General features: G+C 37.6%; 1 protein-coding gene across 1 annotated transcript; it reads left to right on the top strand.

Moving 5' to 3' along the window:
• The first annotated feature begins 2,369 nt into the window (after nucleotides 1-2,369).
• LOC139123042 (integral membrane protein 2C-like) lies at nucleotides 2,370-4,965 on the top strand. The gene is made up of 5 exons (XM_070689415.1): nucleotides 2,370-2,516; nucleotides 3,062-3,190; nucleotides 3,533-3,643; nucleotides 4,107-4,254; nucleotides 4,746-4,965. Exons 1-5 carry the CDS (start codon nucleotides 2,430-2,432, stop codon nucleotides 4,853-4,855), a joined length of 585 nt encoding a protein of 194 aa, XP_070545516.1. The 5' UTR covers nucleotides 2,370-2,429; the 3' UTR covers nucleotides 4,856-4,965.
• The last annotated feature ends 10,087 nt before the right edge of the window (nucleotides 4,966-15,052 follow it).

Here is a 15,052-nt window from a genome sequence, read left to right as displayed (position 1 = left end):
TGTCATCAAATCGACAACACAAGATCGCAAATGCTTGGTCGTTTAGCTATACATCATGCAGAACAATCAATAGTGCCCGGCACTGAAATATGGCACAACGAGAAAAATGTTTGTAAAATTGGTCAAAAGTTTAGAAGTCTTAAAATTCAAAACCGAGCGTTTACTACATAATCAACTTCAAGATCTGAAGTCGTACTACAATGGCTGGCATGAGGACCCGCTCAACCAATATCCTTGGCGTGGGATCAGGCGGTACAGGAACAGTAGATGTCAGAATCAGGCCTAGGAACAGCAGATAGTTTTGCCCTTACCATAGTTAAGTTATCTTTTTCAGTATTGGCAAAGTTATGTTTGTCTAAAAATCTTCCGGCTCGTTTGTAAACATCTAAAATTCATCAACCATAACTAGTCTACATGTTTAAACTCAATCAATATAAGGAAAAATCACCTTCGAGTCGCATACAGTCAACACATTGTACGAGTTTAATTACACGTTCTATCATTTTTTGTCACGTGATAACCAGATGTCGCGTACGTGTAGAACAGACGTTCAGACGCACGACAACTCTACACGTAGTCATAATTACGAGCAGTATTTTTAATTTTAGATATTCTTGATGATTTCAGCGAATTTCGGCAAGAACATTGTAAAGTATCATCGTAAACTGGCAAACATCTTTGACGTCATAATATTTAGTAGAGATTGCACCAGCACAAGAAGTAATTGCTATGATTTTCTTACATGAACGAAATAGTTCTTTTACCGGTTCCATGATGCAGTGCGCGTCAGGGTAACAAAGCGTACGTTTCGCATACACTTTTTAGCCGTAGGTACACACAGGGTAAGTTACTCATAGAACTTTATGGCAGATTACACCCTGACCTATATTTTCGTTGCTGATGGTTAGATTATACACAGGGCATTATTTGGTATTGCAAATTTGTGCCATTCTTCTATAACAATCCATTGTACAAAAATCAGCATGTTTTCGCTGTTTTGAGCTTATATATACGGCGTTTGATAAAGTCACTGCAATGTATTGTGGGATAACCGGAAAAGGTCTATGTAGTTTCATTCACGGACCCGGGACCGTGTCTCATTCCACCTTTAGGACGCCGCCCAAAAGATTTCGCTGAACCGCATATATAGGCGGATTGATTCGAGGATACAACGGGCTAGAATGTTCCTCTCGTACAGATACTAATGTTTCTTAAAACTTACACGAATTTAGCATGTGTCTGAGAAAAACTACAGCAAAATTATAGGGAACTCACAACTAAACCAAAAACTTCACACGTGAGCACGGATACGCGTACGTCATTGCGCGCCGCTAGACGTACGCGTAATTACGTGTAACAAACTAAACCTATATTGACATCGTCCCCTAACGCATAATGGTGTGTGTGTGCTACAATCCATAGTTGGGTTGCACCATACGTTCCATAGGTTGGGATTGCACCATACTTTCCATAGGTGGGATTGCACCATAGGTTCATAGGTTGGGATTGCACCATACGTTTTGAAGGACTATTTACCATGAGAGCCACATTCTTATAATTGATAAACTGAGGATGAAGTCATTTATATCAACTTCTTTATTCACGACCCTTCCCCCTAAAATAAAAGGATCGATCCCTTATTGGGATATTATGAGAGTCACTTTGAATTCAATGGCTTGGTTATTTTCATTTTTTAGGAATTAACGCTTCGCTTTGGCAAATACTTCAAACTCTGATCACTTTGCTGAAAATTTATAACATTTCATGACTTTTTACATAACATTGTAGTTTTGCAAATTATTTAAAAAGTTGATCGTACATTCTGTTGGGTTTTACTTCGTTCTACTGCACGAAATTGTCAGACAATTTTTGCAGCCAACGGAAATGCGTAAACAACACCCCCCTTATGTTTCTCTATGCATTCAATTAATATATATAATGTATGCTTTTGCAACGTGGCATGTTTTACTGCCCTGAAATTAATTATCGAAACTATTTTTTTTACTTTTTTTCTGTAAACTACGCAGAGCGGTGTCTAGTTTGTTCAAAGTGTTCTCTTTAGGACTTCATTAGTTTGTTAACTGGCAAAGATCGGTTACCAGCGAGTAATTGACAGCTTTACAGCAGTAACCGATAATGATATATTGATACAATGGACGACTACAATGTAAATGGCAATTTTTCCTATAATTCGTAAACAGCTGAAGGGTATAAGATGGCGGGTTGTCTGTACATAGAGCCTAATAAAACAGAACCTATTAATGATCCCACAGTCTCATGTTTATCGGTTCAACAACTTTTACTGAGTAGGCGTTATGCGATCGTCAGCAAAATCCGTATTTTCTGACTCCCTATAAAGGGACTACGGAGCTGAACTTGTTCAGTAGTGCCTACCGTTATTCCGATAGGAACGCCAGACAGAAGCAAGCATGGGCAACATTGTGCAATTTACTATCTTTTGTCTGACAGTCACTGGTATTAGATCAACACTTGCCGGTTCAATCTCTGGATCTGAGGTAAGAAAATATTTTTTCACTAATAAATTACTTTATATTGCCAGCTTTAATGTATATCTTTCAAGGTCCCCTCTCCACCTGCAAGTTCCCCCTGCAAGCTAAAATTATTCATAGATTGTTCACGAATTTCATACCATAAGACCACTGTAACAGTTCTAATGCTGGGTATGACTCGTCTTTTCTCATGGATACAAATGTTTTCTGACAGTCAAGTCAATCAGTGGCATAATTATTTCTCTGGATTTTATTTCTATATATCAAAAAGATATTTTCTCCGAGAACGAATATTACACCTTGCTCGTTGCAGTCTACCGAGTGATTGGTGTATGTTCCATTTTTCTAAATTTTAATCGTAAAGCGCATAACCATATCTTTGGACGCAACCCTTCCGCGAATAACGATTAACGTAGAAAAGTAGCCACAAGAAGATTTTATGAATGTGGGATATTTTATTACGATGTATTATGTATAACCGATCACAAACACAGTGCATTGCGTCTCTGTCTTTGAATAATTACATTTACTTTTTAAAACCTGCAATTCAGGGGAAATCGTACACAGTGACGTTCACCGATAAAGAAGATGAAAAGGTGTTCATTGACGAAGACAGGAACATCGAAATTTACAAGACTACTGATCCTACCCCAGCAGAGATCGTCAAAGATTTCAACATGGTAAGTTTGGATAGAAATTGAAATAGCTCGAATAGCTCGATATTCAAAATATGTAGGGGCGAATGTTTGAGTCTCGTACATGTGATGATAAGCGTTGTGGGACAGGAGAACTTTTGAATATTTGTAGAAGTTCGAACACCGAAGTAGGCTGCATCTTTTGATCCCTGAGGGTTAGTTCTACAATGTGACAGACGCTTCACAATCGTTGTTCCTTACTACAACTAGCTTACAAGCAGTACAAGCATAGGATTTCCTTCGAAGGGGAAGTCTACCTATACATAATGGTCAACTACTCTCCTGCCACCGAAACTACAATTAAATAGACTCATATTTCTAACACAGGGTCTGGAAGCCATCGTTCCAGACGACGACAAGGTGTGTTACATCAGCCCCATGGATGCGAGCAAGAACACACAGCCAACGGAGCTGAAGTCTGTACTCGAGAACGCAAAGGTAAAACAAAAGCTTTCGAATAAGATGCGAAACGTTCAATAGGGAACAGATAGTCGTACGTATTTGTGCTATAGTCTTGATTATGAATGTGTGAAACATTGAAAACATAAATATTCATAACTCGACACCAGAAACAAGTTTAGCCGAAGTGCTAATGCAAACAATATAATGAGACGGCAATCTGAAAATTACTTTACATATACATGTATGCGAGTAGTAACACTAATTAAGCTTAAACTTAGATTAATCAAAATGATACCTGTTTGTATTTAGAAATAAAGATATCGTGCGCTTGAACCTGGTAAACTCATATGCAATCGCTTTTTAAACATTTGATATTGTTAGTAGACGGTGGCGAATATACTGACAGGGGAAACAATTGCTGCAGTATCGAACCTTATCATAATAAATGATACCAGTCACATGGAAAATGATTTGGAGTCATTTTAATCATACACAACAGGGTGTTCTACAAGATGTAGAGGACGGGACCGACGAGTACTCCTCCATTGCTGGCGATCCAATCAATGACACATCGATCCTAGGCGGCACAATTGGCGAGAAGTGTGGGGACAGAGATACGTACTGGTTGAAAGTTAGCCAGCAGAATGGTATGTGAACAGTAACGTCGTTTTTGCCTGTTTCTGTCACATTTCAACTCAAACCTTTGTTCAATGTTTCAAAAGGGGATTACTTGAACAAAATGAAAGGGATAAACCGGGATTTTAAAAGGACTCACCTTTAAAGTAAATTGATTAGATACGTAAACATGTATATCAGGGTGGTGCACACGACTATAAAGTCTTCCGCGGTCGACGCTGTACTTGTTTAACATCACTTGAAAAGGTGAGCGACGAATGAGATAACCCCAAACAAAGCTGCAAAATCTAAGACTAGCCTCTCGTAGTTTAATATAAGTAAATGTAGAACGTCAATACAAGAGTTACAGTTTTATATCACTAGAGATTCCAACGGTTACTCAACATTTTGAGTAAGATTCAACAAGATACATAGAGGTAACTGTTTCTGATTAGAAAATGTTGTTTCAAATCACAAGAATTAAGCCTTTTTTTCACTTGTATCATGTCTGTTGTTGCTCTAGGCCGCGTAAGACGTGGATGTCGCAACGAATTTGTGTGTGGAGTTGAATACACGAATGGTCGTTGGCAATATGGATGTAGGTACGTGTTGAGATGTTCTTGGGGCAAATAGAGTGATCAAAAGCGCCACCAAATCCACATGAGGGGCCTGTCTTTAAATGCACAGTAAAAATCAGCACAGCAAAATCATTCCACGAAATTGATTCTATCTCTTCTTGCTTTTAAAAATTGTTCAATAATTTGTAAGATGATTTACGATATACAAGGAATCCACGGTTTAGATCAAATAAAATAACCTACTGTAAGAGTACTTCTGTGTTTTTGTATTGGTATAAGAACATATTGTCAATTTCATCATTTACCCCATCGATTGGCTGTGTGTCTTACCCTTGATACTTAGGGTAAAGAATGTGTAACCAATGGCAATGCGCGACTGATGCAACTAGGCACTAGCACGGGATAACAATAATCAATTATGCAATCGGCAAAACCAACCAACTTGATTGTTAGTGTTGAGCTCCCAATATTTTTGATACTATCGATAGTATCGGCTGAAACTTATCATCAAACTCCGCATCAAACTCCTCCAAGAATCACTATCGTGCTCTACGGATGACAATTATGGTGTACTATATCGGTAGCAACCGTGGTCTACCCTATCGGTGGCATTTAATTTGTTACTGAGCAAAATTAACTTTTCTATAGAGGAAAACTTGAAAGATATTAGTCCCTGTACTTCTGTGAATCCCTATCTTTTTTCAAAAGAACAAAATCAGGTTAAGGTGGAGCTGCATGTTGCCAACAAAGTTTTTTTCAAAGCAACATTTCTTATCAAAGATGACAAGGAAACCCCTTCATACTATATAAGCTTATTTTTAAAAAGCAGAGACTCTAAAGTTTAGTATGGTAGCAGTAGTTTACTCGAAGGATGAAGTGTGTGTATATTTTGGGTAAAAGACCTGCTTGACGTTATTTTCTGAAATGAAATACCACACTTGAAAGAAGAGTATATATGTAGCAAAAAACGACTATTTTATTTTGCATTATCTGTCCTTATTCCAAAATGGCATGGGTTGAAAGACTGGCACTCAAAAAAGTGATTAAAATCATGATAAGAAAAATTAAAAAACCTCTTATTCAAAATGTAAAATCTTTATTGCTAAACAAAATACCCTCTCTATATAGCATTTCAAGAACATAATGTAAAAATTTCATAAATTTGACAAAGCCAGAGTGGAGTTAAATTCTTTGAAATCTTGAAATTGGAAGAAAAGAAAAGCCAGAAAATCGGGTGATTTGCATATATTTGCATAAATCAATTCTTCTTTGTCACGCAACTTACGATGTCTTGACAAGCTAAATGTGAACCGAACCGATATTCTAATCTGTGGATAACACATTAATTAAAGTTTACTGAATATACAGTGTGTTGGGTGCAGCACCCCCTTAACTCTTTCGCTCAGAGGAAGCGATGAAAGCAGGCCCTCAAGCGACTGATCTACCAGTCTGATGAACGACTGAATATCCTCATATAAACCCACTCGCAAACCTTACGCTAGCTCCAGACTGAAACACAAAAGTGGAGTAACTTTTATCTGTAAGTGTATTCATAGTCTATATAGTAAACATATCAAATGTTAGTTATTCTGCATATTTGATCAAGTTTCCGCATTGGGACATTGGGACAAAATTGCTCATGCAGCGATTGTTCATCACGTTTGCCATAGCGAATGGCCCACTGCAACTCATGAGGTCAAGTTGGTTGGAGATTTCTTAAATGAGTATGCCTTAGTATTACTGACGTTGCTTTTTGTGTAAACGCTCTCTCTCTCTCTCTCTCTCTCTCTCTCTCTCTCTCTCTCTCTCTCTCTCTCTCTCTCTCTCTCTCTCTCATGTAGTGCTCCCCTCTCTCTCTCTCTCTCTCTCTCTCTCTCTCTCTCTCTCTCTCCAGTCTCTAACTTAGATTCTTGTTTTCCGATGACTGTTTACTCATTATACAATCGACAATCGACGTGAATTCTTGTATATTGACGGATACGGACACACTTTCATTTATCTTAGATAGGTGAACACATAGCTATTATCATACACGGTATTTATTTCTGGTGTCATATATATATCTGACAAGGAAACTTTGAGAGAGTGCCCAACAATGTGTTGCTGATTTGCTATGTTTACAATGCCAACTTTTCTAACCAATTGATAAAGATGCACACGAACAGTCTATTATGAGCATCGCGTCCCACCAACAAAACTGCGAATCGTACACTCAAAACAACCTTACTATAACTGAAGCTCTCGGCCATCATCACTAAAGATATAGAGTCAAAAGATGCTTTCAAATCAGCCTTAAAGCGATAATGTTTGTTCAATAGCGTTCGTGTGTTATTTCATTGTTATTTCTTGACACGTTTTGTCTCTTCATTAAGGTTGATATCTTTGATTTTGCTCAGTATTTTTCAAAAGTTAAGTCTCGACTGGTCAAGATGGTTAATATCAACGGTCTTAACCAGAAAGTACATTAACAAATGTAATATATGTGATTATCATTAGTGATTTAAAGTTATTTTGTTTGAATCTTATTGCCTTTTGTAGAAATACGTCAACTATAATGCAATACAAAATAGTTTGAATGTTTCTTGCAATGGGGCAGCGTTCATTTATTATGGTCGGAGTGGGTGGACAAAGTCCAGGGAGGTCATCTACGGGTTAAATTGGAAAACATTACAACATTACGTCTATATGTGTAAAATGCTCTAGTTTGCATTTGAATTTAGTCCCGACCAGAAGTCATTTGTCAACAATATCAACGCAGTGTAAACATGTACAGGCTGAGTTGACAAGCTGAATACTGTGCAATATGCTTTGCAGAGTAGAACGAGAAATTATATTAACATTAAACACAAAGTAATGAAAAGGGTCATCAAAAGTTACAATATCTGGACCTTTAAAGTATACGGAGAATTAGAAGAATTTGCCTATTCTGAACGCAATTATGACTATACGCCCCTCCCTCTCTCTCTCTCTCTCTCTCTCTCTCTCTCTCTCTCTCTCTCTCTCTCTCTCTCTCTCTCAGACCTTAAATACTATGAGCATCAAAAGTTAAAGAGTTAATGTTTGGCAAAACTTCCTCAAGGAATCTTTCAACCAATTCTCTTTCAAATTCCAGAATAAAAATCGGGGGTCACCGTGCAAATTTCGGTACAAGAGAAACAAATAACCAACATTTACTGATATTTGAAATTCATAATGGTCGCCATGTGTTCACTATAAGGAGAAATATTATTTTTTTATAACTGAGATGGTGAAAACTTTTGGTATACCGAGATCTTTAAAATGAACCCAACAATTGGTAGATCAGAAAATAATTCTGAAAGTTTGAGAGTCCAAATATCTGTCTCCGAGGCGGATTCTATCTTACAACAAAATCAAGGATAAAACTTTCATGCCGCTAAAAATAATTTCTCTGCATCCCGGACGCGTCCCGTTCCATCTCTGTTTAAAAGGAGGCACCGTGGTCCAGTGGTTAGGGCAACGGACTAACTATCAAAAAAAAATGGTGAGTTCGAAACCCGGTTCAAGACCCGCTGGGTCCAGAGTAAAGGACTCACTGTCGAAGGACGGTGAGTTCAAGACTCCAGCACGGTGTTGTGCCCCTGAGCAAGGCACTTTACTCCTCGGTGCTCCATTGGGGGAGTTAGTGGGTTATTACCTCATCCTGTAATTGGGCTAACGCCCGTTGGATGATGGACTGAATAAAAATAAAAAAATAAAAATAAAAAAGGACCATTCAAACAGCATTATAGATTGGATGGTGGGAGTACGTGGAACAGTACGTATCATGCAAGATTATAGTCAGCCATATGCCAGTCTCTTCATAGTCGTAGCCTGGGGGGGGGGGGGGAAAGCTGCCCCTGGAATTTGGGGGAAGATGCAAATTTTTCGAATACACATAGATGCGGATAAAATCTCTAATACTTCCCGGACGATTCCCAGCACTCGTGCTTTGAATTGATGGTTCACTATAAAAACGAAAAGGCAAATCGATAGAGAAAGTTTTAGAAAGTGCAAATGTCTTAAATAACTTTCAGTTTCAAAAATAGACATTTTACGCGAATATTGCGGACCGAAGATAAGAATTACTGAAATTTCCAAGTCTGTATCTCACCATCATCGCTTACTGTATGCATGCTCAAATCATTGCGCGATGAAATGTTTAATATTGTTACGCCATGCTCTCGGTCATTTCGCTCTAGCCCGAATCTATCTTGAAAATTAAGTCGACTGTTTCACCAGAACTTTCTATGGCTGATAAATGTAGCCTAACCAAATTTCCAAGAAAGGCAGAATCTAGCTTAGCTAGGATTTACGTAATTTATATAATTTACATATTTTGCATTTAATTAGCAAACAACACTGAATGTAGCAATTATTATGTCTATGTATCTGCTCGATATACGTCCTGGTCATTGCAAAAACTAAGCTAAACAATGATATAGTTTATGTGTGTGATATAAAGTAAACGCCTAATACCAAATGAAAAAAATATCGAGTTTTCGGCCAAAGTTTGCAAAAGTCAGACTTCAACGACTTCCATCTGGCATCGAAAATAATCCAACCTTTAAGTACATTTAATAAAATGTATGAAATCGCTTACATCGACAACAAGCTACAGCTTATCAGTGTGCACAACATCTTTAGCTTTTATTTAGTACAACCATTAACACTATTGGAACTAATTTGGGATCAGCGGATCTTAATATCTTTTAAATTTCTCATAAGTGCCATATAGCTGGATGTTGTGATATTACAAATTACTCATAAACAGTCACACTTATAATGAAAAGCAGATGACATTACATTTGCAGATTAAATCGCGTTACTTCACCATCCAATTATCCCATTTTTTCCAATCGTGATCATAGAGTCATAGCAATTTGTATCATAGAGCCAATGAAATTTTACCATAGAGCCGTTGCAATTTTTATCATAGAAGCATTGCAATTTTTATCATAGAGTCATAGCAGTTTTACAATAGAGCCATTGCAATTTTACCATAGAGTCATAGCAGTTTTACAATAGAGCCATTGCAATTTTACCATAGAGCCATTGCAATTTGTATCATAGAACGATTGCAATTTTTATCATAGAAGCATTGCAATTTTACCATAGAGTCATAGCAGTTTTACCATAGAGCCATTGCAATTTTCACCGTAGAGTTATAGCAATTTGTATCATGGAGCCATTGCAATTTTACCATAGAGTCATGCAATTTTACAATATAGAGTCATTGGAATTATCATCGCAACAGCTGAGCCATTGCAGTTTTAATGATTATGGAATGTTGTGTGCTCGTTGGTTGTGCAATAACGTTTTACAGCTGTCCGTCCACTCTATGACAACACTGTCCGCTGACGATGTATCATTGCATGTACTCGATATGTAAAACTTGCTCGTAATCCGAGGACTGTAAATACGCTACCGTTGTTTGATGTGTTTAATATTCTGTTGTACAGTTGACTGTCCGATTCTTTTATTAAGGGCACACTGTATACAGTATTATTAGGGAACACTGCTGACACGAACATGTAAATGTAATTGCTTTAAGGGAACTGACAAGAATCAATCATTTATTTCATAACAGTAGACCACAGACCCATGGAGAAAAAGTATTACAGAGACATTAACTAACGGAGAGAGAATCCACTCTTCTTTTCATTGCAAAGTAAATGAATGAGGCTTAGTTGCTTTAAGTAAGTCACATTACCTGTGTTCATCAGTGAGATAAACCCATCGAATGACCGGTTGATACAAAACCAGTTTGTAACAATTCATTGCGACGGTCTCTATAGTCTAGAGTGGACAGATACAGAGAAAATGAAACTCGTCCTGGATACAATAATAGTTATTTTTCATACAAAATTTACAAAACCTTTGATCAGCAGTACATTGTCGTGTAGCCCATTCTCAACTTCCAAAACATATGAAGAACAATGGAATCTTTATAATGCGGTTCTAAATTTAAAATGTGTACACTACTCAAATATTTCTCTGGATCAAGCATTGATTTAAAGGCACAATAAGAGTGTAACCTGGAAGATGATTCTATACCCTCATGCTAACTCTGTGGGGCACAATCTCTTAATCTCTGAGAAAATTTAATCAAAAACAACCTAGTAGAACCTACACCCTGATACATGTCCAAATCCAAAACGACAAGGTAGGGTTTTAACGTTAAAAGCCCAGTTCAATGATTTATCCTACGTTCTTCTGCTAAATACAGAATGAATTAATGAAGAGTTTTCAGTTTCGGTGTGTGGATAAGTTATAAACTAATAATACATATAGAAACGTGGAACCGGAAAACCCTAAAACATGGAAACATAGAACTGGAAAAACTTCATTAGGAACTTCAATGACTCGTTATCTAGAGACAACCGATGATAGCACTTTTTTATCTGTTATCGTATTCTTGGCTGGACATCAAAACTAGGCACTTACTCCGATTACTCGCTCTTTTCACATCTCTCTCGCTCTCTCATTCACTTACTCAACATTAAATTTGCAACAAACACCAACGGAGATTACGTTTCTGAACTGGTCGTGCAATTTATTCCGGCGACCAAAATGTACACAATTCAACGTTTTTTAGAAATGTTAAAAAACACATAGTCACACGGGATATAATCTAAATCTAAATATTTTGTAATTAGGTTAGCGGATATGAGACAGAGAGTATAGTTATGCGATCAAAGATTGACTGTGTGCTTGATACACAAAGGTGTGGGATTTTCAGTTTTGAAATGACATCCACGTACAGGTATAACCTGTGAGAATATTTCCTCAACAAAGTGAATAAACTGTCCATGAGTGTTCCCCAGTTTAACTGTTATGGCTTTTTTGACAACATCTAACTTTCACTTATTTCACCGTAATGACATCTCATCAACAGTCAAACTCATGAGCGAATAATTTCGTGTTGAACTATTTTCTTGAAAGAATACAGTGATATTAAGTTTTAGCAGATAGTCCGCAAAGCGTGACAAAAATACGAACATTTTATTCAAAATTTGTATAGATATTATGGCCGCTGGTGGCGCCCTTTATTGTAAACGTAGATCATTTGGGGGGGGAGGCATATACTCCACACGGGTGTAAACGGAAATTTTATACGAGACCATCGTAAATGACAATAGTGATATCAAATACTGTCCCGAGATTCGGTGCTTGGCTTTTGACTTCGTAAATGTGCCTGTTAGTAGGCGCGTCGTTTCACTGATATGTTTGATTTGTGTGTTACTCACTGCATAAATTGTTGCACAAAAACTGGTGTTCTAAGCTATACCTTGCTGGTATTTATGAAATGCAGTGTTTATCCAGGATATGACTTATGTATTTTAAAGTTGCTGATGCCTCTTTGCTCTACCTTTATACAAAGCCCCTTCCAATTCTCGCTTACACTTGTATGTAAACCAATGATCCATATTTTGACAATTACACACATGGAGAATGGAAGAGTTGAAATGTCAACCAGCTTTCACGACTGTAACCCATCAGATATTTCAGAATGATGAACAATTCATTATTGCAGATTTATATCTATGCTGTGGCAACGAACATCCTGATAATATACTTTGATTGAAATAAAAGATGTAGATGAGGGTAACATGACACCCCCCCCCCTTTCCAAATAAAAGCATTATTATATAAACGTACCTTGGGCCGTCATAACTTTTCAGTATTAGTTTAATCATCACTGGAAAGATAGCACATAAACAATAGTAAAATTTATCTCTATAAGTCGAGAGCAAGTGGTCCTGGATCACCTATCCAGGCATATTTTCCGAAAAAGCACTTCTTTCTACATCGCTATGTCCGTGTTTATTTTATACCTGTAGACCTGATAAAGTCTCTGTGTCTTGTTGTACAAAGTCTATCATGGCCTTTTGTTTTTATCTTCAACTAACTCACTGGCATATTGTGACATGTGTCAAGCAGTGTGAGGTGTTCAATGTTCTATCATTATCCTAATGAATGCAGTCTAACATATGCACACATGCGCACATTCACAATTCATGTATACCCATACAGCACAGAAAGAGTATACTCAAAAATCACTTTTATCGTCACTATCAGCTTCTGATCACACGCGTTCCTTGATTAGCTAGTGCTATTCAGCGGTTGACAATAATCTCAAATGGTAGATAATCTATTAACTTTAAAAATGACATATTCACACTCATTCACAAGGGTTATTTTAAATACCTGAATAATAGACTGAATACCCAACTCAAGAAAGCCGAAGTCATAATGTCTACATTTCACAAGAAAGATCCCGAAAAACTGATTCGTATTCAAAATGATACTGGCAAGAGTGGAAGAAAACTACGAAGACACATACTCGATGGTATCATCATCCATAACACGTCTCGTACTTTGGCAGCTTTGATCGGCTTTACATTTACGTTTCATTCACGACGTCTTGAAAGACGAAGTCAATATCACAGATCATACGCTGTGGTCGGACAATCAGTGCGATATACACTGGATAAACACGAAAATTAGTTTCTGCCGAAAAAATACGACAGTGTCCTGATTTTAATGTCAATTAATAATATCCATTTTGTAAAATAATGCTTCTGACATTTGAAATCATCCCGGAGAACTTAAAGATCAAATGGTGACTATTTGTACCCGTCGGTTGTTTTGTAAAGGCCACTACCTGTAATTCAAATTATGCGCCGGGCTTGAACAAGTAGAACAGACACGCCGGGATTGCAAAGCAACGGAGCACCACCACACTGTATTCGAATTTTGAAAATCGTTTTACTATTGTTCAGAAGTGAACGCACCAAACAAAGAGGAGAAATATTCTCTCAAATTCAAAAACTGTTTTTATTTAGATAAAATCAATCATAGTTTGTAAAACAATGCTTATGCTAATTTCATTAACAGGTGCTCATAACGCTACCGGTGAGTTAGTGTCAGAGCAGTTCAACGAAGGGTCATTCTTTGGAAGGCTTGTGAAGTAAAGAATACAGCAAACCGTCCGCTTTTTTTTCCTTTTTCTATATTAAAGCACAGGGTGTTGTCTACATGTCCGTCCCCAGGGGTGGGTAGGTGTTTCGTTGTATCGCTAATAAAGATATATTCTACCACCTCCCCTCTGGAGGGACGGTGATTCTACCAGGAGGGTCTATGATTCTACCAACCCTTGGTGTTTTGGTCTTAACTTAGCACTGCCCTCGACAATCTTGCGTATACGTTTTATCAACATGCTGCGTCTAATCTGATGAGTTTGAGTGCCTAATTAGCCAAAGTAATCAAGGGTAAATTACTAATCTGTGGACGCACTCACCAGATTATCACCCGATTAAATTTGACAAAGTCAATAACGAACGCACCAGTCTTTAGTTATACCTTGCTGGTGCGTTCGTTATTGACTTTGTCAAATTTAATCGGGTGATAATCTGGTGAGAGCATCCACAGATTAGTAATTTACCCTTGATTACTTGGCTAATTAGGCACTCAAACTCATCAGATAATAGACGCAGCATGTTGATAAAACCATAGACCCTCGAGAAAAACGAGGGTCTATGATAAAACGTATATCGTCTAGGGCAGTGCTAAGTTAAGACCGAAACACCAAAGGTTGGTAGAATCATGGAGATATCTTTATTAGCGATACAACGAAACACCTACCCACCCCTGGGGACGGACATGTAGACAACAACCTGTGATTAAAGTGACGATATTGTCTTTGTAAAAATTTTGAAAATCAATTATCATCCACCCTGAATTGATCTCCGGTAACTTTAGAAGAGAGAGAGAGAGAGAGAGAGAGAGAGAGAGAAGAGAGAGAGGAGAGAGAGAGAGAGAGAGCGAGAGAGAGAGAGAGAGAGAGAGAGAGAGAGAGAGAGAGACTTTTTTCTCAAGGTCTACGTATATTTTTAGGTGACGGCACCGAATATATAGACACAGGGTGTTGTCTACATGTCCGTCCCCAGGGGTGGGTAGGTGTTTCGTTGTATCGCGACTGTCTATGTTACTCTGTGCTTGAATCATTTGGTAAAATACACACATCAACACCGGGCGCTAAGAACGTGAAAGTGTTTAAATGGAAATATATATTTATTAATGTGAAAAGATTGGAATTATGAAAAGAAATAAATACATTTCAGGGCACATGATATTTCTGTAGTAATTGATGTTCACGTGATCGTCAGTAAAGTACAGAGTAAGAATCACCAATTGTTTATACATTAAATAACTTGTATGACACTCTAGATCAGGGCTCCCTCCTTTTTGT

Source organism: Ptychodera flava, chromosome 1 (assembly GCF_041260155.1).
Source record: "Ptychodera flava strain L36383 chromosome 1, AS_Pfla_20210202, whole genome shotgun sequence".
Classification (NCBI taxonomy): Eukaryota; Metazoa; Hemichordata; class Enteropneusta; family Ptychoderidae; genus Ptychodera; species Ptychodera flava.
The sequence above is the reverse complement of the archived record's forward strand: the minus strand, read 5'-3'. Positions and strand labels throughout refer to the sequence as shown.